This window comes from Diorhabda carinulata, chromosome X, assembly GCF_026250575.1.
Source record: "Diorhabda carinulata isolate Delta chromosome X, icDioCari1.1, whole genome shotgun sequence".
Taxonomy (NCBI): domain Eukaryota; kingdom Metazoa; phylum Arthropoda; class Insecta; order Coleoptera; family Chrysomelidae; genus Diorhabda; species Diorhabda carinulata.
This window is the reverse complement of record NC_079472.1, coordinates 7,538,474-7,565,255: the sequence shown is the minus strand read 5'-3', so window position 1 is coordinate 7,565,255 and position 26,782 is coordinate 7,538,474. Positions and strand designations below refer to the sequence as shown.

Below are 26,782 nucleotides of genomic sequence, written 5' to 3'. Positions count from 1 at the left end.
TTGGGAGCTGGAAGTTACAAGAACAAACTTAAAGATGGAGCCAACCTCTTTCCATTAGATGGAAAAAACAGTCAGAATTCTGCTTATTTCCAACAGATTTCGATAAACTTGCTTTTCAGACTTTTTTCTCCGCTTACCTGCTCTAAGAACAACACTATATAGTCAAAAAAAAACAACTAAGCCACGTTTCTGAGAGGAAATCTCACGCGTTTTTAATGAGCAGCTCTAAGAAGTAATTTTAAATAAAACAGGGAATAATGAAGTCTTGAATCCAACAAATACCTTCATCTCAATCAATTAATAAAGTGTTTACTATTAGTTACATAAGGGTAAATATATATTTGATTGACGAAAATCAAGAATATTTATTCATTTATTCAGCTCATGTAACCGCAACAATACCTCATATAATTTAACCTTGTTGATTTTTCTTTATTCCGACATTATTCTAATGCTGTGAAATTATTGGATTGATAAAATAATTTTGTTGGGAGTTTAGCTTTATCACGTACTTAGTTTAAAAGTAGATACTTGAGAGTTTGTAAACTTCATAAACTTTCCGTAAAATTACCTTTTGTGGAGAGGAAACTTATGGTTTAATCCACTAACTTGAAAGCAACTACTCAGGTATCTGTTTCAACTCTCTGAACAGCAAATGACCATTTTCATACCCAAATTCTCTCGGTTTTTCAAAGATATTGCAGTAATTTTTTCAATTGGAGTGATAAAAGTGTAAGCTTTTTATCGACAGGCGAAACTTTCAATTAATTAAGACTACATTTCCAAAAAAAAATAGAGTACTAACAAGAATTTTGAACACTATAAATTTTCCAATCAACAAAAAAGTATAGAACTGAAGACTATGGTACTTATGTTTAGATAAACCACTTCATATCGGATTCCGACAACTAATACATTAATATATCAGAATGCACCTTTACAGATGATCATAGCAGAAAGTCTGAAGAATCTACAAGAAAATTGAAACAACTGACATCAAATATTGACAAGAAACATAAAGAAAAAATTATGGTTGTGTGCACTGTTAAAAAGAAAAATCGAAATCAAGGCTAAGCGCGAACTTATAGAACAAGTAGAACAAGAAATTATGTTAGAAGAAATAGGGAGACAGAATTTAGAATTGAACAATAGAGCAGAGAAGGCGAACAAGGTATACATAGAGCAAGGAAATCATAAACAAAAAATAAATCTCTAAAGAAATGAAAATGAAAGTGTTCAAAGCGATTTACAGTCCAATTCTCACATACGGCTGTGAATATCTTCGGTATTGACAGAGAAAGGTCGCAGCAAAGAATATCTAGGATTAATAGACACTTAGAAACTGGCATATAAGAGAAGATTGAACTTACTAGAAGTGTTTTTTTATAAACAAAAAATATATCATTCAGTGCAAATATTTTAATTTTTTTGTTTTCATCCAGCATTTATAGCAGTCTATTTGCAAATTAGAAATTGAAAGCAAGTTTTTAAGTAACTGCAAATGATATATTACTAACCGTATAAAACAATCATGATAAAATACAAACAGATGGTTGGTAAAAATTTCATTGATTTATTTAAAACATTTGATATAAAATATCATTTTTCGTATATTCAAACTGTACGACATGTAACTGATGAATCTTGTTCTTTGTGGCTCTTTCCAATATATAACCATCCCTTCTGGAAATTTTCCGTAATCTCATTTAATTTCTTCCCCCTTGTTTCTGGAAGGAAGATATAAGTATAAACGGCTCCCATCGTACAAACGACAGCAAAGAACCATTGTAGGTTAGTTGATCCTCCCAATGCTGCATTCAGACCATAGTAACTTTGTAATGATGCAAACATGAACAACATCGAGAAGCTGTAACCTAAAAGAGAGAAAATTATGAATCAATCAATCTAATATGAGCCGAAAATTTTAAAACCATCAATGAATGGAAACCTCAGTAAGAGAATCTTCAACAATTTTCGGAATTTATTATAACAATCAATGTCAATTGGAGTACTTTAGAAATATAGAATAGAAAGTTAAATGCTTGATAATATATTGGATTCATATATACTACATATGTATGGTCTTAGTTTATGTTAGTTATAACTGTATACAAATTGCTTTTTTTTTTATTAAATGGTGTTTTATCGATGTTATTTCCTCTTGTATTGTCATATTGTTTTGTATCTTCTGACTTAAAGGCTGTAGTAACAACACTTGTTACCAGTTTTTTCTTGCAACATTTCGGGCGTTGCTCCGTCGCATCCAGCAATTTTATCACTTCTTGTGGAATATCTCACGTTTCTTCAAAATTTCCTGAAGTTTTTCAGAATAAACTTTTCTATTATTATCTCTATTATTTTCTCCATCATTCTATGTTCTCTGGCCGTTGAATGAGAAGGTGGTGATCACTATCAATCTCATCTCCTCATTTTGATCCATTGTCAGTTATGTTCTGTTTGCTTTGTCTAAGTATAATGTAATCAATAATAGATCTTTCCTCTCTCCTCCTCACTGCTTTTATTTATATTATGGTGTTTAAATCATGTGTGTATCATTATCTGCTTGTTTATAATTCGTAACAATACTAAACAGGAAGATGGAGTTTGTGAACAATACTATAAAATACATATTGAATGTATTAGAATGCTAGACAATAGCACTGCATATACTCAGTGACATTAGTACTTCTACACTCAGAAGGTATCATTCAGTATTTGCATTTTTAGTTATGCGATAGCTTCACATCAATATTTAAATAGTAACACGTGACCAATTTCTGGATACAGTCAGTCCTATTCACTATACATCGTTTTGTATCAGGCATCAAAGTCTATGGACTCTTATCATTATTATCATGTTCTCTGGTATTTATACCTGATGATCGAGGTGGTTATTCCTGTTATTCGGAAAAATTCTTTAAAAGAAAACTACCAAGGCATCACGAACAAATCCTTGAATGGAATCAGTTTGTATTTCTTAATCTAACCGATTTAGGTTTATCTACAGTGGGTCGACTAAGTCAAAGTTGACAAAGAGATACAGAGACCGTGGGAAATTTACCGCGTTTTGCTTGAGAAAACTCCATAGTTCATGCGGTAAGTCATCGTTGTCTGCGATGTCTAAAAAAGAAGATAACGGCCATTTACATAAGGCATGGAGTGATTTGTAGGAAATTATTAATGTAGTGCCTAATTGTCGTGCAATTTCGAATATACACAAGTGGTGATATCATACGCAATATGAATACGCTCCTCACATCGGCGTATTCTTGTCCCATGTCCAACTGCGATTTGTAGTGACATTATCACTCCATTCAGCTTCCCTGTGCTGCCATTGCCTGCAGTAGTTTAAACGTTAACAAAAATAGTCCGTGTTTTAAGGAAGCACTAATAGTATAAGGTACCAAAGTAGCGAAAGGCTTGAATGCGGCGACATCGTGTATATATACTTACAGAACAACTTTTCGTATAAGCAATTGGTCAGCAAAATAATCCCGCAGAGCCAGTTAACTATCTTAACACTTAGTGGAACACTTAGTTGATCCGTCTGTCTTTTCCGTACTCCTTTACCTTTCTCAACCCACACATACGCATGACTGTCAATGCAGTAAAAACCGGGAGAAAAATTTCACGATATGATAAAGTGAGATCATTATTTCAAACTTCTCTAAATTGCTTGCATAGTAGTAATTCGAACTTGAAGCAATTTGATACTCTTAATACAAGTGTACTAACTCACAAAAGCTGACAATATCTTTCTATAATACTTTAGTGAATAGGTTTCTTCAGAAAACTATTATTATGTATACTGTGACCATAATGGTGCCGCAGTATAAAACTTATTACTATAAAGGATATTTCCAAGGGGCTACAGAATTTTTATACACCTCTAAACCAAACTAAATTTGAGAATTTTCCCTGCTGTTCTTGTTGTTGTTATTTCTCAAGAAAATCACCATCTTAATAGAATACTATAGTGCAGTGAGGATATCTTGGAGGTATATCGACTCATTTATCAGGACTTAATTTGCATATGCCGGGCATTGGTGGCTTTTTGTTAATTAAGTTCTTCGTTAATTAACTCGCATGCTTTGTATTTGTATTTCTTTAAGCTAGATTGAACAACATAGCCTCGTCGTGTATAATGATAAAATTTTTATCCCCCCAAGTGTTATTTCTATCAGTTACATAAGGCTGCTAATGACCGTTACAATATAGAGCAAAGGAATATGCACATAGCAATGCTTTAGAATTTGGTTAAGTATGAAAATTTGACCAATAATCTACCTAGATTTTCCGAATATACAGACACCACCCTAAGATATTTTTAGCTTTATTTAAAATTTGTTTGTTTTCATAGTAATCAATACCTTATACATTGTAATTTTTACAAATATAAACCTTTCCTCTTTTATATCGGTGAAATAGCTGCTTTGCTCTACTGACTTATTTTCCAAACCTCTCTTGTTAAATCAAGGCCCTCTTTCCTCAGAATAACTGAATGTATTGTGACTTTTTTGCTTCAATATTATTTATTCCTGGCTTCTTATTATTTCTTATTTATTCATTAAAATATTTAGTTTTCCATTAAAATTTATGATTATTTCTTTTTTTCTGACTTTTTTCAATTTGATGTGGGTTATTCTTAGGTTTTTATGTATTTTCAGTACTATGGAAAAAGATTCTTATTGAAGAGTGACCTATGAAAGTTTTTGAATTGTTCATTTTCGTAAAGAGATATTAGTGATAACCCTATTCGTGAATTTTCAGGTACGTACTTTATTTTCAACATTTCTTCAGTATCTATTGGGTTAGATAACTAAACTTTCCACTCATTAAAAAAATGTTAAAATAGATCAATTATAACCTATTTTTCCATGCCTTTAGCACCTAGTAGGATGTTTTCTTTGTTATTTTTCACAATACTTGATTGTTTTCTGGAATTTTTGGAATTGTAAATAGTACACATTATTTCTAAATGGGGTTCTCAGTCTTGCAAATAACAAAAAAGAATGATAAACGATGAAATTTTCTATTTCTTCCATAGTTTCTCTTCTTTGTTCCATAATTGGTCTATTGGCTAATCATTCTTCGATATCTTTCGTCATTCTGGCTATAGATTGTCACTACAGCAATTTCGTGGTCGACCCTTGCTATTTTGACCAGTAGATCTTAGGCTGTAGTACCCATTTATTAATATTATCTACATCACATAATCGTTTGATGGTTTTGCTCCGTTCTCGGTCTACCATTGTTTTTCTCGATTGAAAATTTTCTGTGGTCTTCAAAAGTTGTTTCGCTTTTCATTTTTTTGATCTCGTTTCTGATCCTTTTGATGTTTTGTACTTTCGTGCCTTTATTTCTTATCTTAGGTATTTGTTTTGCCATACTACGTTCTAAAGACATTCCCTGATTTTATTTACTCTGGCTACTTGTCTTCTCACATCGTTTTCTACGTCTCCGTATCTCCAAGGTAGTTGAATTACATTTTCTGTTTGACCTTCTAGGTTTCTAGTTCTAATTTGGATCTAATGGTCTTCTTTAATGTCATGCATATGATTTTTTCAGTCGAGATAGTCATATTATACTTTTCTCTGTGATATTGATGGTATTTGATAATCTTCGAGAATCATTTTCATTTTCGGCACTTACGTATATCATAATATTCTTGGCATAGCACAGGATTTTGATTTTTCAGTCACCCATTCCTTAACATTTGTCTAGTCGCTCATTTTATATGATTTAATCGATTATTATGTTGAATAAAATGTGACTATGGGAATTTCCTCGTTTAATACCGCTGTTAACTTGTATGGATTTTATTTGTACTCGTATATTTTTGCGATGGTCTAAATAATATAACACTGATAGGTATATTTCTACTGTACAGTAGCGAAACACATCTTCCATTTTAACATGTTCAAACGCTTTTGTGATGTTAATGAAGCATAGAATACTGGTTTGTTATATTCTATGGATTTCTCAACCAGTTGTCGAAGGACAAATACTGCATATATGAAGGATATTCCTGATCTAAATCGTTCGTTAATATATACAGTAGATTTATCCTCTTGTGATTAGCTAGTTCTTGTTAATATCCTTTAAACATGAGTATAATTGTACCGGTTCTTCATATGTGATATTTTACAGTGGAAAATATATGGCAATATGACTTTGCCTTGCATTTTTATTGTTAGCATAATAATTTTAAAGAGCATATGAGAAGAGATATTACATTAAATGTATGTGAAGGATAGTTATTAAAATACAAACCTATCGTATAACCAACTCCTCTAATTGCTAATGGAAATAGTTCTGATATTACCATGAACGGTAGAAACATGAGACCTGTCACAGAGCATACCACATACATCAACAAAGAAGCAACTGGAACCCATTTTGCAGTGGTTTCTCCTGAAAATGTACAATAAAATAATATACAAATGAAAAGATACAAGGAAAGTTTATAAACCCTTTCGCTGTTTCTCAGTGCTGGTAGTAGTAATAGATGTCTGTTGCAATAAAATGTCAAATAGTTTTCAATAAAAATTTTGTGCGTATGGACGTTATTGATATTTTTATATATATTTTCTTAGTTTAACAATTAATAAACTCTTGATTAACATATACAGTGAAAAAAGTTGGAAAAACTTAAATAACAAGAAACTATTATTTTCAGGTTGGTATTTCTCAGCAATTCGACATTTCTCGCACATACAGGGTGTTTCTCAATTCATACGACAAAATTCAGAAGGTGATTGTGGGTCTTTCCTCGAACAAAATTTCCTTAACCCACCCATTTCCCCAATATCACCCCTAAAATGTGGTGACTGAAATTGAGCTCTTTTTCCTAAGATCTCAATAAAGCTAGAAACTGTAATATTTTAGATATTCTGTAATTTACGTGCACGTGTAAGGTATAAGCACGGGTATTTTTTCATTACTCCTGTAACATTACACAGGGGTGAAATTAGCACTCCTCACTTTATTCCATATCAAAACTTTTTTCAAGAAATTTTATGAAATAAAATTATAACTAAATCCTTGTTATATTTAAAAATATTTTCAAATTTCAAATTTTTTTTCCAAACTTAATAGCTGCAGAGAAAAAAAACACGACAATTATAATGTTTCTAATAAATTCAGTGAAAAACAGTAGAGGTTGAAATGTAATACGATTCATAATAAATACTAGAACCTCTAGCCAAAATACATGAACGAAGCCTGGTTGTCAAGGATTGCCATAAACGCTTAAAGATTTGAGGTTTATTTCTTATAGTATTACACGCTATTTGAAGACGATTATTCAAAACGTTGATATCCACAATGGGTGTCGTTTAAACTAATGATTCAAGATAAATATACATAAACAGCAATCATAAGGTTATCAGTCTGACTTTAGTGTACTGCATGAACCATATGTTTTGTCCAATAGTGAGTTCGTTGTCTTCGAGTAGTTCAGAGAGATCATTTTCGAGAAAATTGGTGTAAGAAATTCCATTTAATGGATGAGTTAGAAAATATGGTCCACAATACCAATCTATACGCACACTGAAAAAATTTTTTTTTTAAAATGGTGCACTATATTGTCATGGGGATTCTAGTCTGCCCATACGTGATTATTGTGAAAATTAATAATAGATAGATACTCTTGAAAAATGTGTACAGCGAAAGGGTTCAAATTGGATAAAATTGAATGAAGACTCTTCTCAATTAAATGTCTTTTCGTAACCAATGATTTACCTTCTTTTATCCAAAGAGTATACTGTCCAGAAATATACATAAATATTGCCATTCCTAATGAACTGACCATGATAGCTGTTCGTCTATTGACATATTTCAGAATAAAAACATTAGAAGTAGCCATTATAAAACGAATCACACCAATCATCACCGAGGCGAAGTATCCATCAATATTAGTTCCAGCTTCCTAAAAAAGTTTTCCTTAACAACTAGTCCATGGTATTTATTCATAGATGAAAGAAGTGATAGTTAAATTCCTTAAATATTTACTTTAAATGAAAAATATCATGGTGAAACATCAAAAATGGAATTTCTGGAACCGTTGGTTATTTTCATACTGAACACAATGCTTACACTACCACTATACCAACACTGTCTGACGCGATAACCAAGTTATCGTCTTCAAAGGCTGAAGGTAAACAGTTTACCTTCAGTAAACATTGTAAACAGTATGTTCAGTATTGTGAAACAAAATATTGTATAAATGGCTAATATGTATCCCACATTTTTGAATCTATCTTCATCTTCTTATCAACTTCACTATCAACGTCTCTTTTTGAACAAAAGCCTTCTTTAGGAATAAGCAATACGTAATTATGACGACATTAATATTTTTTTTTAATATGAAGAAATTTTCTCACAAAAAAACCCAGGAAATTAATAAAGATCGAAATAAAATCATTAATTAATAACTTCAAATTTACAGATCAATAATCTACTAATTTTTCCATGTCTAATTTATTCTAGCAAGACTTTTAAATTGTCTGGTTTGTTAACGTAGGCACGACTTTTCAAATAACGCTACATAAAAAAATCAAGGCGATAACATTAGGTGATCTAGGTAGGTACTCCATTAATACAGTTCTTCCAATCCACGTTCCTCAAACTGGTTATTCAAAAATCTTAGATCATGATCATAATGTGGTGATCCACGTTCCCCCTATTATTTGGATTAGGAAATGTCCCTTATTAGATTCGGAAGTACTGTAAATCGAAAATGTTCCAAATATCTCTAAACTGTTGTTGCTCACCAATAAATATACCCCTGATAATTCTTACGAAAATTTTGGGGGGCGCTGGATGTGTTTTGCCTAGATCCAATAAATTTGAATTTGTATTACAATTTTCCTTGAACATTTGTTGAAAAACCCCAATTCTACTTTTACTTTTACAACGGCCGTCTGCTGAAACTGCAGTCATCCTAACTTCGTGGTCTCACTTCACTTCTTCCGATTCGCGTGTATTTCAGATTCATTTTCTCTAGTAATTAAAATTCGTTAAAACCATAAATCGTGACAATCTGAGTTTGTTTAGATTAGAACCTGAAAATCACATCACTTTTCTTATTTTATAATTTATACTATAAACAAGTGCAAGGTAATTTCTGCTGTTGTTATATGGGGATTGTCTCCTAATGACAGCAAAATATCTAACTTTTCATTGTCCTACTAGTAACTAGATCGTTAAATTAAGCACATCCTTTATGACTAGAAGTTCATGACTATAACTCTACCTGTCATTAAAATTTTTCGGTTGTAAAAGGAGCCATAATAATAAAATTAGTATGACACTAATTGTAAGACTGACACTGACATATAGTGGAACTTGAACTCCACAAAATGGCGGACGCCACAAACCCGTTCCGTTGCGAATGTGGCGCGAAAACAAATACCCGATACTCTTTTTGGACACCTTGTATAATCATTTCGCAATAATTTGAGGGGATATTTACTGGAAAGTGCCTTTTATTGTGTAAACGACTTCTATTCCAATAATAATATTCAATTCCGGGTATCCTGGTTTAATTTTGCTATGGACTTAAATACCAACTATTACCTATTACCGTACCTATTTTCTGTGGTTTCCTTCTGTATATTGAAACTTCATTGTATTTGTATCTTTATTTTTATGCTTTTCAGTTTTTACAAGCTTTTGCCTACAAATTGTAACAATTTTTTGACAATAAAGCATTTTTCTCTCTCTCTTTCTCTCTCTATTGAATAGCAATTCCTATATGTGTATTCTCTTTGAACACTTTAAGCTTCAATTTAAAAATTCATATCATTCCTGAGCCCTTTATTTCATCAATTTCGAACAATAGTATGTTCACATCAGTTGATAGATTGAATTTTTCAAATCTAGATATTACTCCCGTTTCCCTGTTATTATTAAGGGTTGTTTAGCATTGTGCCCAAGCCATTTCAGGATTTCTGAATTTAACTATATCGTCAAATGTCAATATATCATCGAAAAATATGATTTACTTTGAATGAGAAACATTATTAATAACTTTTTCAGTTAACTAAACAGTTATAGTTTCTAACAGAAATTCATTAAGTGAGAAATATTTGTTTCTACCCCCTCAGGCGATTTCGTCTTCAATTTTTTAGATAACCTGCATAATTAATTACAAATTAAAAATTTGCTTCGTTTTCTTCCATGGAGTTTTGAAAAAAAAATGTTATACCAAGAGACTTCTTAAAGGAATGGGATTAATGGATCAGCTGTGAACACTGGGCTCTCCAGTATCGCAGAAAGAAAGGGGGGTACAATCGATCCTTTGGGTCGTAGTATATACGAGACCCCAAATCTATAAATACATTCATAGAAGAGCTGCTTTTCATATAAAACAAACCAAGCTTCTCTATTCGGGCTCACAGAAAATTTGGTCTAAGAGCCGGTGGGAGATCGACCATCACTCATCAGAAAACTTAATGAGACATATTTTTCATCAAATATAATTTATAAACAAAAATGGTTATGATAACTTGCGTATCGAAAAATTTTCAAAGCAATTTTTATGGAATGAATTTTAACCCGGCGTTACATACGTGGGGTGTAATAAACCTCAGTTGCGGAAAACTCTTTGAAAATGAAACCAAATGTAAAGCTATGCGCGTGTCCGTCCCTGTACCTTCCCAAATATGTATCCGCCCTCTCTTCCGGGTCTCGACTCAGTACTCGGTTAACACTATGAATAAAAACATACGCTGTTGAATTGCTCTGGAGTGTATTAAACCCCACCTATGTATTCGTGATGTTGTAAAGTATTATTTTTTTTTTATTTTGAGTTCTACGCAGCAAAGTGAAGTTTTTATCATAAAGTAAGTTTAAAGAAGTTACTTTAGTCACGTGATAACTTTTTTTTATTCTATAGTTATGTTAAATGATACTAAAAAGATTTTCTTCAGAAATACCGATCATGTCTTACGAGGAGGAACAGAAAAGGCTCCTGGCGCTTTGGGCTGAGACAGAAACTGATGATGACGTAGTGGTTTCAGGAAGCGAAAATGACATTGATTTGGTTTCTAAAAGTGAACCCAACTCCGGCACCAATTCTGAGCAGGATATAACAATGGAAGATCAAATGCCTAACAATGACCCGGACAAAGAAACATCAAAAGGTGAAACTCGAATGCTAAAAGTGCTTTAGAATGTTGAAACTTGTTTTTTGATAATGAGATGATCCAAGACATAGTGCGCTTTACTGATATGAGAATTGAGGAAGAATCTTGTAGATTTCGTCACTGAACTATCGTCAACGTCTAATGTTTCAAGAAATTCACGTGGATGGCCACTTACAATTATTTTCTCTTTATAGAATAGAGCTGCTATTAATGCTATTGTAATATACAGAGAAAACAATCAAGATAACAAATTTTTGAGAAGGATTTTTATCAAAATGTTGGATTTATAACTGACCCAAGAACATATTGATGACAGGAAGAATAACCCGAGGATTCTCCGAAATATTCGTCAGAAAATTGAAAATTTCGACAAAAATAACGCTGAAGTTCCACCGGCCAAGGTTTCAAAGGTTATAGGAAGGTGTTCGATATGCCCAAGAAGTCGATATCGCAAAACCAAATACTCCTGTGGACACTGCCACTCATTATTATGCATGAAACATGCAGTGCAGAGGGGTGAAAATTGTGTCAATTCAGACAAGGAGTAATAACTTGCATGTGACTCTCAAATATATTTATGAATTTTTTTTCTCCCGCTATGATTTTTAGAAAAAAAAATGTGTTTTCAGCATGACAAAATACACATGATTTTTTTATTTAGTATTTTTTAATAAATTTTTGATATAGTATTTTTCGTGTTATTTTGATTTCCAGATGAATATATAGTATAAAATATTGGTAAATTTAAAGTAGTTTTATATCATATGCATGTTCGTTAATAAAATATATTTTATAAAAAATTTATCTGTTCGAGTTATCTGATTGGATCAGATCGCTCTCCCATAGTCTCTTATCCTTTATTTATTTCTCGAATATATAAAGGATGTTTCAAAATTCATGCGACAACATTCAGGAAGTTATTGCTCGTATGAAATTAAGATGGGTCTTTCCTATAACAAAATTTCCTCAGCTCATGCCTTTCCGAGATATCCCCTAATTCTTTTTTTCTAAAATTTCAGTAATGCTAGAAACTTGAAATTTTGTAAAGTTCATGAATTCGCAAAACCCCTCAGCGGCAGAGACAAAACGCCATAATTTATAATTTTTTTGATAAATTGAATGGAAAACTGTAAGTTGTGAAATGTAATATGATTCATAATAAATGCTGGACATAACCACCTCTAGCCAAATACATGAACGTACGTGTCATATATTGCTGTATACATTTAGAAAAATGGAAACTCTATTTTGGTTATCAACTTCTAAAGGTGATATTTCGAAAAGGGGTGGGTTGAGGGAATTTTATTATAGGAAAGACTCATCTTAATTACATACAATGAATCTTAATTTTATGACATGATTTCAGAAACATACGTATCAATCTTCAAAACAAAAGGAAAGAGTAGTAGGAGCTTTCATGGTTAATTTCTTATGTTTCCTTTAACCAATAAAACACTAATTAATTAAAATTTGCAGTGGAATTTAATATTTTCGTCTATTTTTATCTGTTAATTCCAATTTTTGTCAAAATACTATCTCTATTGACAATGGATGATTTTTAGAGGCAAAATTTCATTATTTCTCTAAATTCCAAACAATGAAACTAATTTGAATGACGCTCAATTTGTTTTGATAATATAATTAACATATTTAAATATTCACACACAAATAATCCGGAAAATAGGAATTAAATTGTTTACCTTTATAAAAGTAATGGAGTAGAACATGGTGATGTAAATTCCAGAGAAATGTTGGCAGAAAAATAATGGACACATTATTATCAGCGGTTTGTAACCACTGGGTTTCATAAACTCTTTCGCCAAATCTCCAAGCGTTCCTTTATTTCTCCGTTTTTCTTGAGCTTCTTCTTCCTGTTTTTTCAGTATCTTGAATTGAAGATCAGCATAAGTTTCTCCCTAAAAAAAGGGTATGCCAATCACAAGAATATATACAATGAAAACTAAGTAAGAAGAAAAAACCAGGTAGAGAAAACCATTTTCGTTATGTGAACTAGGAAACCTTCAAAATATGTCGTCGTATATGAGAGATAGTGACAAAGTCCACATATGTAGAAGTTTTGAGTAAATAGTATTTTTATATTTGCTTCTAATTTATAAATCAATGTTTATTACGTGATTTCACCATTTTTAGGAAACGTTTTGCCAGAAAAACCTCATCTCAATCAAACGATCGGAAATGCACCTGGATCCAATCCATATAGAATAAATCCATATAAATCATATAAACAAAATTGATATGGAATGCATCGTATCTATTTGAATGGATTGTTTCATAAATAAATCTATATGAAATAAATTTACATGAACCGATTCTTTATTGAACGAATATGTGTGAAGCAAATTGTCATGAAGCAAATATGTATAAATCGACTTTATGACAAACTTAATCTATAATACCAGTACTAATGAATTCAAATATCTGTTTCGAGTTTTCGTGAGGTTCATATTAAGGGTGTGGGTGCTATTTCATTAAGTGAAATTATGAACTAACATCTTTTAGATCGTATATGTAGATTCCACTTGGTAAATATTTTTATTTACTTAAGACCAAGTTGTTCATCTATAATAAATGTTTTCACCTTGGAAAAATTCTTTGTGGACAACATGGCGATTATTTAAAAGAATTTCAAACATTACTGGTCAATGCAAGCCAAATATTTTATGAAATTTGAACTGCTTTTGAATAGATTGTTACCAAATACTGTAAAACTTATTGTGAATATAGTTGAATAAATATCGACAATATGAAGCACTTTACATGTAAGTACTTACGGTAAATGTAAATAATGTCAACTAAAAATTATATATAAGATATTTTTCAGATATTTACGACACTTTCGGAGATTTTCATGTGTTTCTGACATCATCAATATTTTATACAAATCTCCTAGATAGTTTTAATACTGTTTCTTTTTTGATAAATATAGAGAAAAACCAATAATCCAGTGTGTCTTTTACTAACGTAACCTAACCTATCCGCCATGAAAATTTCTGACTTGTTAAAAGTGAAGTAATATTGAGAATGTTTTTATTTATGGTAATTTAATAATTACTTGATAAAAAGGGACGAACGATAATATGTAAAAAAAGGTAATTTTTTGAGAGTGTTATTATTTGAGGCTATAAAAACAGGAAAAACCAATATTTTTGTATGACTTTTATTTAAATTTATTTATTTTTTTGTATGAATTAATAAAAAATATATAAAACTTCATTCAATTACTTGTAAATAAGTTATCAACAACATACGAGAACGAGTGCATTCACATACTTAAAGCCGTAAGATTAACAAAGTTGTTTTGATTTTTTTCATACCCGCGATATCAAAAAATTACAATTCTCAAGTATCGTATTTTATCTTTCTCCGCATATTTTCATTGAATCAAGTAAAGAAACAAAATTCTAACTGTATTTTTACCGACAAGTTTGATAAATATGTGGATTAAATTAAATATTTTCGTCAAGTTCACTTCAAATATTTTATGAAGGTGGACCATCAATTTCTAAAATTTATCAACTAAAATATTTGCTATAGTTTCTCCAATATCAATTGCAGAACAAACCGTCAGTCCTCGTGGACTCTGTTTACGAATGGAAATACCGAATCGTAAACATATATGCACAAGTTCTTCGAAGTATTCCTTCTAGACATTAGCGTCGTTATTCAGCAATCCTATAATTCAATCATAATAAGAATTACTGAATTAACTAGAGTAAATAAATTTTCCATTTGTCGAGTAGTCACGAATAGGGTTGCTGTGGATCATTCATAAAACCGAAAAACATCTAAAGAAAAACTGAAATCAGTTGACAAAGCTATTCAAGTTTAAACACCGCCGTCCAATTTATAAAGATTGCCTTTTAACGAATAATTTCTCGCATAAGATATACATATATCCAAAAGTATTTATAAAAATAATAAATTAATAAAATTAGGTATCTACGCCCATGGTAGGTCAAACAAAATTGTCGGCAAGGGTTTTTATATAAGTTTTTATAATCTGCAACTGGTATTGGAAGAACTATAACAAAATCTCTTACTTTGATGTTACAGTTCAACAGAATTGCCCAATAATAAACCCAACATTCCATTATAGATATAAGATATTTATTTATCTCAATAAAAAATGTTTATTTTCTTTAGACGACTCGAACAAACAAAAGAAACTTCACAGACAAACCTTTAGTTTTTTCAAAAAGTATAAATGGAAATAGCTACATTATCAGTTGATAGAAACATCCGAATTCAATCACATTGACTTAGGAATATGAATTATTTAAATGCTTGAATAATGATATATATGTTCATTTTATATACCACTGCTAAATTCAATAGTTTGTCTATTCTTTTTTGGTTGTGATTATGAACAATACATATAATAGTCGTATACTTTAAATATTACTACCAGGCGTATGGAGACAAGGCGTTACTCAGAATGGCTCCTTAAAAGTATATTCCAATTTGATTCTTTCCTGAATAACTTTTTCCTTAAAATAGTGTTCAAAAGCTGCTCATATAAAAAAATTATTTTTATTGGTTTCAGTGTCAGGATAAAACCCTTGGTTCTTGGACTACACTCTCTTTTTGCTTTACATTCAAAATTCATTATTTGATAGATAAGTTTATTTGTACCACCTATTACTAATAATAAAACAGGAATTTGTTTTGTTGTATATGGTACACCTTCAAAAAATAGTATTAATCATATGTCTTAAGAAATAGCAGAATCTACTTTCGTAGAATATATTTCTTGAAGATAGTTAAGAGATACAAGACACATTCTTCTTAACAGAATGTATCTCTTGGCTTCCTCTTTATCTTGGCTCAAGTATTGTTCGTAGGAATAAATTGGATTCTCGAAAACATAGTTTTGCTCACAACGTAGTGTATTAAGTTTACTCTTAACTCAAGTTTAGAGTATTCAAACTACGCGAATATTTCTGAATTATTCGAGAAAATGAGCTTTGGTAGACTTCAATAAAATGATGAAAGAGACATTTTATGTTATGAATAAATTACCTACATTTCCTGCAGGAACTGGTTGATGTTTGTAAAACCAATTCAATGATTTTTTGGCCGACTTAAATTTTCCTCTAAAAATCAACCAGAGAGGACTCTCGTGTATAAAACAGACCGATAAGCCAGTTAATAATATAAACACGTTAGAGATCCACGCTACTATTCTCCAGTGCATATACCACCCTCCCAAATAAGTGAATATCATACCTGAAACAAATATTTTAGAGTATAAAGTTATCCAGATGTAAGTCCATTCATTTTTAGAAATGATATTGTGTTGCAAAATTAGTTCTCCTTCATACCAAAACTGAATACTAAGGAAAATACCACCCTCAAATTGGTGGAAACAATTAATTGAACTTAATTGTTTTTGCACCCACCCTATTATCGATACATGATCCCCATGGAAGATAATATCTAAAGAAATTTTTTTCTAAGGAGGATACCTTCATAAACAAAACAAAATTATTCTAAAAATCGGTATACTTACATACCTAAGGAGACATACGCAGATCCAAGTTGCATTAAGGACATTCTTATCTTAGGATTTCCAATTTCGGTTATATATACTATTGCCGGATTTGTTCCCCAAGCTAAAAATGTTTAAAAATTATTGTCACCATCTACTCCCTTCTGAATTTTTTTCATCAAGTCCCGAAAATATATAATTTCTAGTATGTATCTCAGAAAATTATTTTTTCCGTCAATTTTCGAAATAATACATTTCGATACATTGGACGCATCTCGTATACCAAGTATAATCAAATAAAAATAGCTGCCAGAGGAGTGGAGCTCTATGATCGATGACAGCTGATAAATACAAAATATCAAATACTTATTTTTATTTTACTCTTGTTACCTCAATTAATCAGTTTCAAATTAAATCTCTTACTATCAATTTTTAGTGCACTGAAGTGTATGACATTCTAAACCAACACAAACCAAGTGGATGGTTTACTTACGAGAGTACATTCCACGTGAATTTTTCGTGTGAAAAACACGGTGTGCCCAATTATAACCCACAAGCAGACATCTAATTAGAACCAGTTTTAATTCAATAAGCACATCTATGTGAACTTACCCGCCAAAATGCTGATTACTGATTACACTATCCATCAATTTTTTAGAGATTAATCAGCCGTGGCACATTGTAGTTAGCCTTAAATTTCGAAGCAAAATAATTATCGGCGACTACGGTTCGAATTTAATTAGGGATGATTGGATTCTCGATACCACCGATTCTTGGTCATTGGAATCGGTATCGAGAATCGATCGATACCAAGTCGATACCGATACAAGTAAATGGACGGAAAAATTATTTTTCTCCAACCATCAAAAAATGTTGACATTTTTGTACTATTTTCAGGTGCAAAAGCCATCAATTCCCTTACAGTACAAAAATTTCTTCGTTGCTTAGCAACACTTTTAATTCTAGGATTAAAAACGCTACTTTTAATCCTGGGACTAAAAGTACTACTAAACTGCTACAAAAATTAGATGATTAGTACGTCTACTTGACAATCGATATTTACCAATAATACCAGATATCCATAACTACCGACTTGCTATCGCTGTTATAATTAATAGGTGTTCAAAACTAACTTTATTTTAATTTTGACATGGTTGGAGAAAAAATAGTATATATCATACGGACTAAAAGTGCCTATTTTTACTCGCAATTTTGCATTCATCCGACTGCGCTGCGCTCCGCCTCGCAACTGCAAATATTGCTCGTAAAAAAAAATATGCACTTTTAATCCTTATAATATAATATACTATTTTTGATCCAGTTTATATTGTTATCAAAATATATTATTTTGGAAGATCATTTGTTAAAATATTTGTTTTTGTTTACATACATTTACGGTACATTTATTGCGCCGATAAAATAGTAGAGTAGTAGATGTAGAGTGTACAAAAATCCTGCTTTTAAAATAACTTGGATAATGATTTTGATTTTTGTTACAATAACCAAATAACCAAAAAGCTAAAAGTTTATCCACATTTAGTCGTGATATTCATTTTATTTAATAATTTCGACAACTTAACCTTTGCGTTTGGTTTACATTTTTTATCATTAGAAATTGCCTCATTTATCCCTGTATAAGCATAGATATTTTAAAACTAGTTTGTAGGTTGCTGAAACAGATTATGAATATATTTTCAGTGAGAGAACTTTTTTTACAAGCTTCTATTATACATCGATGGTATCGGTATCGGTATCGAGAATCGATTTTTCAGGTATCGGTATCGAGTATCGAAAAATTTTGGTTTCGACACATCTATAAATTTCACTGAAACATCGCAAACGGGAGTGAGGATGACACTAGAGAGCGTTTGTAATGTTGCGAATAAGATAAGCCATAGCTAGAGGAAGAGCATGAAGATATAAAATGATGAATCAGAATTTATTTAAGTAATTGAAGAATTACCTTATTTCTGTTAATCTTAGTTGATCTAGAATACATCATTATTTGCTAGTAACAATAAATTTGTTATCCAAAAACTTTAAATCGTATTTTTATCGTAAAGGGAAATCTTGTGATTAAAATAAATCAGAATTGCTAGCTTCTATTGGTGAATAGGTACTCATAGATCTTATTATCAGGCTATATAATCTTTAATACATATGGCTTTTAACCACTCCAAACCTTTTTATCTTGTTAGGTTCAGTTTATGGTTATGAAAGACCACTAAAAGCCCGAAAACTTTATTTATATTTATAGAAATTTTAGGAAATAGTTAGATTATTCTGTAATAAAATAATCGTACTAAGATTAGGATTAATAATTAGGTTCTATTAATTTGTCGTAGATAAAATTGATCATATTTCACTTTCATATTATTTTGGTTACAAAAACAGAAATCGAAACAGAAGAGGATGTATTAAATTTGAATTAAATTGGGTTGACCTATTGATTTGTGACAATATGGCAAAGTTATCGATTTTATGGCAATTTATTATTCTAATTATTGGTAGACTCGAATGCAAAGAGCCAAATCATTAACTAAGTGTAAAATTGTAATACTATTTTTAAACTTGCTATTCTAGTCATTACTTACACGAAGCGATTCCAGTTAAAATTCTACCAACAATAACTACTTGTATATTCTGAGCCAGTGCAACTATCGTCCATCCTATTACACCAGGAATTACGGCTAATTTTATTGTGTTGAGTCTGCCCAATTTGTCCATCAGAAAACCACTCATCACTGAGGCAACTGGAGCTACCAGTATTATAATACTAGCTGAAAAATTTAGGAATTATTTTAGAATACGTTTAAAGTAACTCATTGTCTTCTATTTTATTGTCTTTCCTCAACTCTCCACCCTACTATTACCGTCATATCTTTTACTCTCCCTCCACACGATTATTCTCACTTATCTAAATTTTGTTGCTTCGTTCTTCATCCAATTCTCTCTAAATATTTATAGTCACACTTCTTTACTCGCTATTTTTGTTGTTTCCTTTCATTAATCTCTGCCTTCTCGGCTTCTTGTGAAATAAATCACTTTTTTTCCTTCTTTGCTTTTCAGTATTTTATTTCATCTTTGAAATCGTTGTTTGTAACTTGTTTAATTGGAAGTTCTGGAAACGATGGTGATACTCATACATACGAGTACATACCCACTATTAGCGCCACCGCACCCTAATAGACACAAATACACTGTTTGGTGCCCATTAAGATAACGTCAATTGTTGAATGCGTAGTGTTTACCTTCAGTCTCTGAAGAAGATAATTTGGTCGTCAAAACGCGCGTGAGACAGTGTAATTGTGAGACTAAAGGTGAACTGTTATCTTTCAGTGTTTGAGAACTATCAGTTGGTTATGGAAACATTTGTTCACCCTCATTCTTACAGCACGGTCAGCAACAAGTCTTTTCATTACATTATTTCTGTATATTCTGATATATTTTTGCAGATTTGATTCCATTCGTTCAATTTAGATATCTTGAGAATATGTTAAATTTTTAAATAAAGATCCTGGATTGAGAAGAAAAGTAGAAAATACAAAAAGGTAATATTTTATTTATTCACCTACTTCTACGAAATATGATACGTAAAAAAGAGATCCAATAGGATCAATTTATTCATTCCAAATCTGACACATTGCTGCAGAATTTAATTCACTTGGTAAACTTTTAGACACCGTGAAGTTGTAACAATCATCGCTACTTGAAATTAAGCTTTTTGTCTAAAGGAAAACGTTGTGATTTAAAACAAAACGATTTCTTATCTTTGCCAAGTTTTGCCAAGTTTCCTTGTGAAAAAAATTCTTGCTATCTTCAATAGTTCACACTGTCAAATATAGACGGCATACATATTGCGTAAAATATTATGATGGGGTCTTATTCTTATTCTTGATTACAGGAACGGCAATACTTGCGTGATTTGCATTATTTATTCTTTGACAGACAATTTAACGACAGCTCGCTTCATCTTTCGTAGTGCATCGATGATTTCGTTTCCTCGATTCGTGAATAGATACTATGGAGTCTTGAATACTGAATTATTCTCCTTGTACAGATAATAAGATATTTTTAGTTTTGTTTCCATTTATTTATGACAGTGGTGCTGGAGTATTATGGATACAATATGTATATTTTGAAAAATCAAAAAATCCTGATAATAAGAACAAATATCGTGAGATCGTGAGATTTCAACTCAGGGTTAAACACATGCGTTACTCAATATCGAATTTTTTGTGTATCCAGTTTTTCAAAATGGTTCTTGAGAGCAGAGTTTCATCTCCAACATTGTGAGGTCAACGACTTGATCTTTGATCTAAACTCTCATATATACAAACTGAACCCACTGTTTACCACTACACCAGCACTCACAATTACACTGTCTGCCGCGCGTTTTGATGACCAAGGCCTATGCTGGGGAAAGGATGTCATTGCTATACGAGATACCGAATAAAAGGCATTGAGGCATGAAGACTTGTGGAACCAATATGAAGGGGTATTGATTAACCAAGAAAAACAAGCTCCTTCGTTTCACCAGTAGGCGCAACATTCCCATTGATAGCATTGGGAAACTTCAGAAGGGGACTATCTGGTAAAAACACGTTGACACCGAAAAAAATAGCTCTACCTGTATATTTTGGACATGCAGAAAGGCTTTTGATTGTACACGGAGACTTTAACCGAAGATACATCACTGAATATACACTTAAACATTTTCTCACATCTTGTGATGTTCCTGCACAGAGAAAAAAACTACAGTGTAAATGTACGAAATTCAGAGAGAGTCTACAATACTAAATAATGGAGCCACCCCCTGGTATACGGATAATTCCAGAATGAATGGCTTGGTTCTGCGGGGGAAATCGCAAAATAAGCGGATTTTTTTTTGCTTGGGAAGCACGCTATGATCTTACGAGCCGAATTATTTGCTGTGATGAAGTGTGGACTCTATAAGGAATACAGCAGAGCTGCTGTAATAGCCCTAATGACCCAAATTGTGTGCTTTAGGCTTGTTCTCGCAAAACAAACTTTGCGGAGATGTATTGGAATACATGGCACGTGCCCGTGCAATTTCTTGTTCTTCTTCAGTCCTTGCGAATCCTAGTTACATTACGGATTTATCAAGTTAAATTTGATCGTCTTGGTAATGGCATTGTATCATGATAGACACAATATGCTAATAGAAACTTGAAACAAGCACACCAACCGTTCAATTTCAAAAATTGTGGAATTTTCAAAAATACTCAACCATATATTACGTTTAGCTGCCAGTTGCGTTTTGTTATTAAGTTATTATAAAGGCGGGCGAAGTGCGAAATTCACGCTCTTCGACGTAAAATTGGCTCATTTCTATTGAACTTTGCTACCAAATTTGCGAACAGTACTTGCACATGTGCTCAAGTTTTTTTTTTTTTTTCGTTTTATGAGATCAAGTTTAATTTCATCCGTCTCTAGTTTCAAAACGGATATAAAACGATGAATTTTTTTTTCCAGTGTGTATCCGATTACAAACCCCCTTACGATAAATCAGATAAAGGGTAAAAATCTGTGTAAAAATGGGAAAATCTTGGAACTTGCAACCTCTGCTGTGACCGTATCAGCATTGTTTTTGGCCTTTTCTGTTGCGTTCTGTTAAACGACGTATTATTTCACGTCCAACGGAAACAGGATAAAAAGTATTCTATGTCCTTATCGAAGTAAACTTCTCACCTATTTTCAGCCAAATCGGTTGAGCCGTTCTTGAGTTATAAATAGTATAACTGACACGACTTTCTTCTATATGTATGGAATAAACATTAAAAATTATGTTTTATATATAAATAACAGCGTCAGATGCTTAATTATATTCGTATATGACTTTCCATAGATTCAATTTTTTCGTGTATTTCATAAATCTTGATTTCTGTTAATAAATTGAGAACTTCCGTATGCTAAACTTTCTTATGTTTATTATATAAAGCAAAATGGCTCTCCAATACCCACCCATAAAAGCATTTTCGGCATTAGTAGCTTTGAAATCACTATCTGGTTGTTCGAGCTGTGAAATTAATACTGCAGAATATGCCATTGATATTCCATTTCCTGTGTGGAAGGACGCTGCTGCGAAAGCTGCTAATATCTAAAATATGAAATAATAAAAAAAAATCCACATAACAGAAAAACACTATATGGAAATTAAAACTATAACACTCTGAATATTAAGGAGTGAATATACGGAGAACAGCAATGTTGAATACAAAAATCAGTTCTCTGTAATAATTCCTTTCTTCCATTTCTTATAGCACTTACATTTCTTGAATTTCAAATTCTCTGTGTTTCTAACAAAATTGAAGGTGAGTTTATTCATGGTTTAATCAACAAATGAGAAATTTTCTCTTAAAACTCACCTGTGGTAACAAACATTTCCAACTGTCAAGCTCTGGTACGTTGAGAGATTTATTACTGCTAATCAAATTTTGTGGTATTTCATCTTCTTCGTCATCTTTATTGGAAATATTTCTATTTAAGCATACAATATTTAAAAGTCATAGAATTTTAAAATAATACACACTCACCTTAAACTTATAACGCTGGCCCTTGAAACAAAAATTTTGGATTAATATTTATTCAATTTTAATAATCGGAAAAGTAAATATACAATCAAATAACAAATATATACTCAAGATAATTCAAATTTAATTTTTTAAGTAGGTATTCATCGTTTTATCTTTTTTATAATGTAAACATTACATAATTTGTTAGTGACATAATAAAACTACTGATTGAAATGAAGTTGATTGGCGTCATACATTGAAAGAATTACAATTTGTAATTTGTAGTGATTGCAGTTTATTGGCATGCGAAGACGTCATGAAACGTTATATTTGGAATATATTACCAATCATCAGTTCAAATAAAGAATGTATCAAAGTTTTATATGTCAGGTAGTCAGTCGGAAAATCGTGAAAATTTGGATTTCTTCTTAGAGTTGTGATAGTTCTTTAACGAACATTAGCTATGAGATTTTATTTTCTTCCATTTTGTTTGAATAGATGGGTATGGTTTATTAAAATTGAAATTCACTCATGTGAGTTTATTTACTTGCTATCTAAATTTCATTAGTAGTACTTTGAGCATTGCATCTCTTTTTTCGATGGGTAGGTTGCTAGCCTTGTCTGCCAACTCCTGCAGGCGAAGTAAAGATGAGAACTATTGAAGAAGTGAACCTAAGAGATCAAATAAGAAGTAAATCTATATGAGAAAATTTGAAAATTCAGGACTCACAAGATCAAGACGATATTGCAGACACCACGTCGAAAGAATGATGAAAGATATGTCTTTATGTCAAAATATTACTTTATTAAGGAGCATATTGGTCACCAAATTTGAAAAAAAAATTTAAGGGCGTTCTTGATTTATGGCAAATTTTTGTTTTGGATTTAATTGAACACCCTATATCTTTGCAGCTAGGCCCCGTAAGGGTTCGTATTCCTATATCAAAATGAATCATTTATCGAGATCTCTCTGTGGTAGAGCGTTGTCGATCGAATATAGAAACACCCTGTAGATGTATGTACACAAATAGAAATAGTTTAGAACCCGTAAAACAAGTTATTATTGAGTTGTAAGACAATGGCGATACCAAAATTGAACAAGATAGTAACTGTAAATAAAATAAAATATATGTATTTATGTATTAATATAATGTGTATCGTTGAGTAGATTCAAGATTAAAATTAAACTGTCTCATGATATTAAAATTTGAAACCTAGTGATGAGGCAACAATGTAATTCATTATTGTATTATAATCAAATGAATTTTATAGAATTTAAATTTCTCTTCAAATTATACGAAAAATTGAAGCACAATGCCCTCCCAATAAATAGCTATAAATTCATGACTTTTGGGTTTTATCGAATTTTATATAGTTTTCGGTTGTAAAGGCGCTTCCTTAGATCTGGCTTGTCAACACTTCCTATTTCACCAATAAATGTAGTTTTGTCTGTTCTTATCACTGAATTCACAGGTTCATTTCAAGTGAAGTTTCTATTTAGCATATAATTTCAAAATTATTTTTATTGTAACATCCATATCATAGGAAGATCTCACGAAATGGTGTAAGAATTTGTAATCAGACTCTGAAATTGAAGAAGTTGCTCATTACCTTCATCAAAGTATCATGAAACTATCATATATTCACTTATTTAACTATGTCGTCTTAATCATCATCCATTTATTACATAAAAAACTCTCCTAGAATCTCGAAATTTTCCAATTATTCTGCTGCAATATTATTTCATACAAATCCAATTTTAGTTCTAGGGAATCTTGTAATGGACTAAATTAATAAGTACCATGAAAATGGAGGCAAGACCCAAATAAAATAAAAACCAGTCTAATCATTTTCCCGTTCTTCATCAAATTATGTAAAGTACACATCACTGAAATTTTGTAGAATCAACGAATTTCTTCACAACAAAAACACGAAAAAGGAAATGGAGGGTCATGTTTGTCTTGCTCCAAATTACAAGGATGAGAATTCTTTTTCAAAATATATCAACTATAAAAACGAACGAAAGCAGGTTGCTATTTCGTGCAACGCTTCGATTACAAACCTCAAAGTACCTCCTGACAAATGGATTCAAATCTTTTATGATCTGGAGTTCAATTATCGTTAGGGATTCTGTCCTAAGATGACAAAAATAGTTTTTTAGCTTGATCATTAATGACATAAAATGTGAAAAATCTACAAAACAAAATATTACAATACTCAAAGGATGTGATTGTAGGAGACATTAAGTGAGTGACAATGCATCCAAATGCACCCTTAGGGAATATAACTATACTTGAATGTATACACATATTATTAAATACCGTGCTTTTATAACCCTTAGCAATCTGCTGCATAATTTCATTTAATAAGTGTTGTAAAATATAAAAATTCATCTACCTATAAAGCATTTATAAATATTATTTTTCGACCTAACTGTTTGAATAATTCCAAAAAAACTCTCTCAAGCCACTGTCTAAATAGCAAAAACTTATTTGGAATAGTTTTCACCTATTTCCAAACCAAAATTCACTTACCCCAGCTGTTCCATTGTCACTTCATGAATTAACTAATATTAAAAAGATTCAGAGTATTGAACAAAAAATTATCTTATCTTCAGGTGTCAAGAATATTCGATGAACATCTATTAACTGTGATCAAAATAACTTTAATTAAATATGTCATATGTAATTTTCATTTTTTTATAATACACTGTAGAACAAACAATGATATCAACTTTGATTATCGTCTCGTATGAATAATTTATGACACGCTTTTAATTCCTATTTTTTTCAATTATCAACAAATTAAAATAATCAGAATTCACCTGTAATAGTAAGTAATAACCACTAACCACAAAACATGAGTTTTGTTTGGAGATTATTTTCGTATCAAACATCAAACACAACGCAACCTGTCTACATGGTTTTCCTGATAATATATATCTACACTGAAAAAAATGGAATCTACTCAGAATAATGAAAATATCTTTTCCATAAATTGATGTAATGATAAAGCTGAAGTAATTGAGGTATCACTAATTTCAAGAAAATATCTGATTAACCATATTTGAACCAGATTTTTCCGTCTTCTTCTTGTTTTATACCTTTATAGGATTCGAATTGAGACTGTCTGTACTATTTTACCGTAGCAAGTAATTTCCTCTATTTTTTTGTTTCATGGGATTTTCTCTATCTGATCAATTCTTTGTGTTTTTTACATTTTACTAGCTTTATCTACTTCGATTATGTTTATGACTATTCTTTGTTGACTCATTCTTAAGTGTTTACTTAGTTTTATAGTGCGGTCCATGTATTATTGGCCTCATATAGTAAATGGAGGGCATTCGCGAAAATCATGTGAACGCGTCAGTTCCAAGTATCGAAAGATCTTTTTTATTATTATAGAGCTCGATCGACATTGTAGTGAATTTGTTTTGTAAAATGTCTCAAATTGAGTTCCGCGCTGTTATTCTCAGCGCAGTGTAAAAGCAGCGTCGAGTAGAATGTTTTGATCGATTTTTAGAGCTTTGCTGCTAGGATTAAAAAAGTGTAAGCGGATCAATTGTAACGAGTAATGAAACTATGGTA

At 31.4% G+C, this 26,782-nt stretch overlaps 1 protein-coding gene across 2 annotated transcripts; it reads right to left on the bottom strand.

The window, feature by feature from the left end:
- Window positions 1–1,484: 1,484 nt before the first annotated feature.
- LOC130902748 (facilitated trehalose transporter Tret1-like) lies at window positions 1,485–26,043 on the bottom strand. 2 transcript variants are annotated; one of them, XM_057815016.1, is made up of 11 exons: window positions 25,730–26,043; window positions 23,217–23,237; window positions 23,049–23,160; window positions 22,645–22,780; window positions 19,254–19,439; window positions 16,685–16,783; window positions 16,195–16,397; window positions 12,851–13,066; window positions 7,744–7,930; window positions 6,274–6,414; window positions 1,485–1,874 (listed from the first exon to the last, which is right to left on the bottom strand). In XM_057815016.1, the coding sequence occupies exons 1-11, from the start codon at window positions 25,741–25,743 to the stop codon at window positions 1,615–1,617; spliced, it is 1,575 nt and encodes a 524-aa protein (XP_057670999.1). In that variant the 5' UTR covers window positions 25,744–26,043; the 3' UTR covers window positions 1,485–1,614. The 2 variants fall into 2 exon arrangements, with proteins under 2 accessions (XP_057670999.1, XP_057671000.1); XM_057815017.1 differs by having other exon boundaries at window positions 23,049–23,143; window positions 25,730–25,850.
- Between the last annotated feature and the right edge of the window lie 739 nt (window positions 26,044–26,782).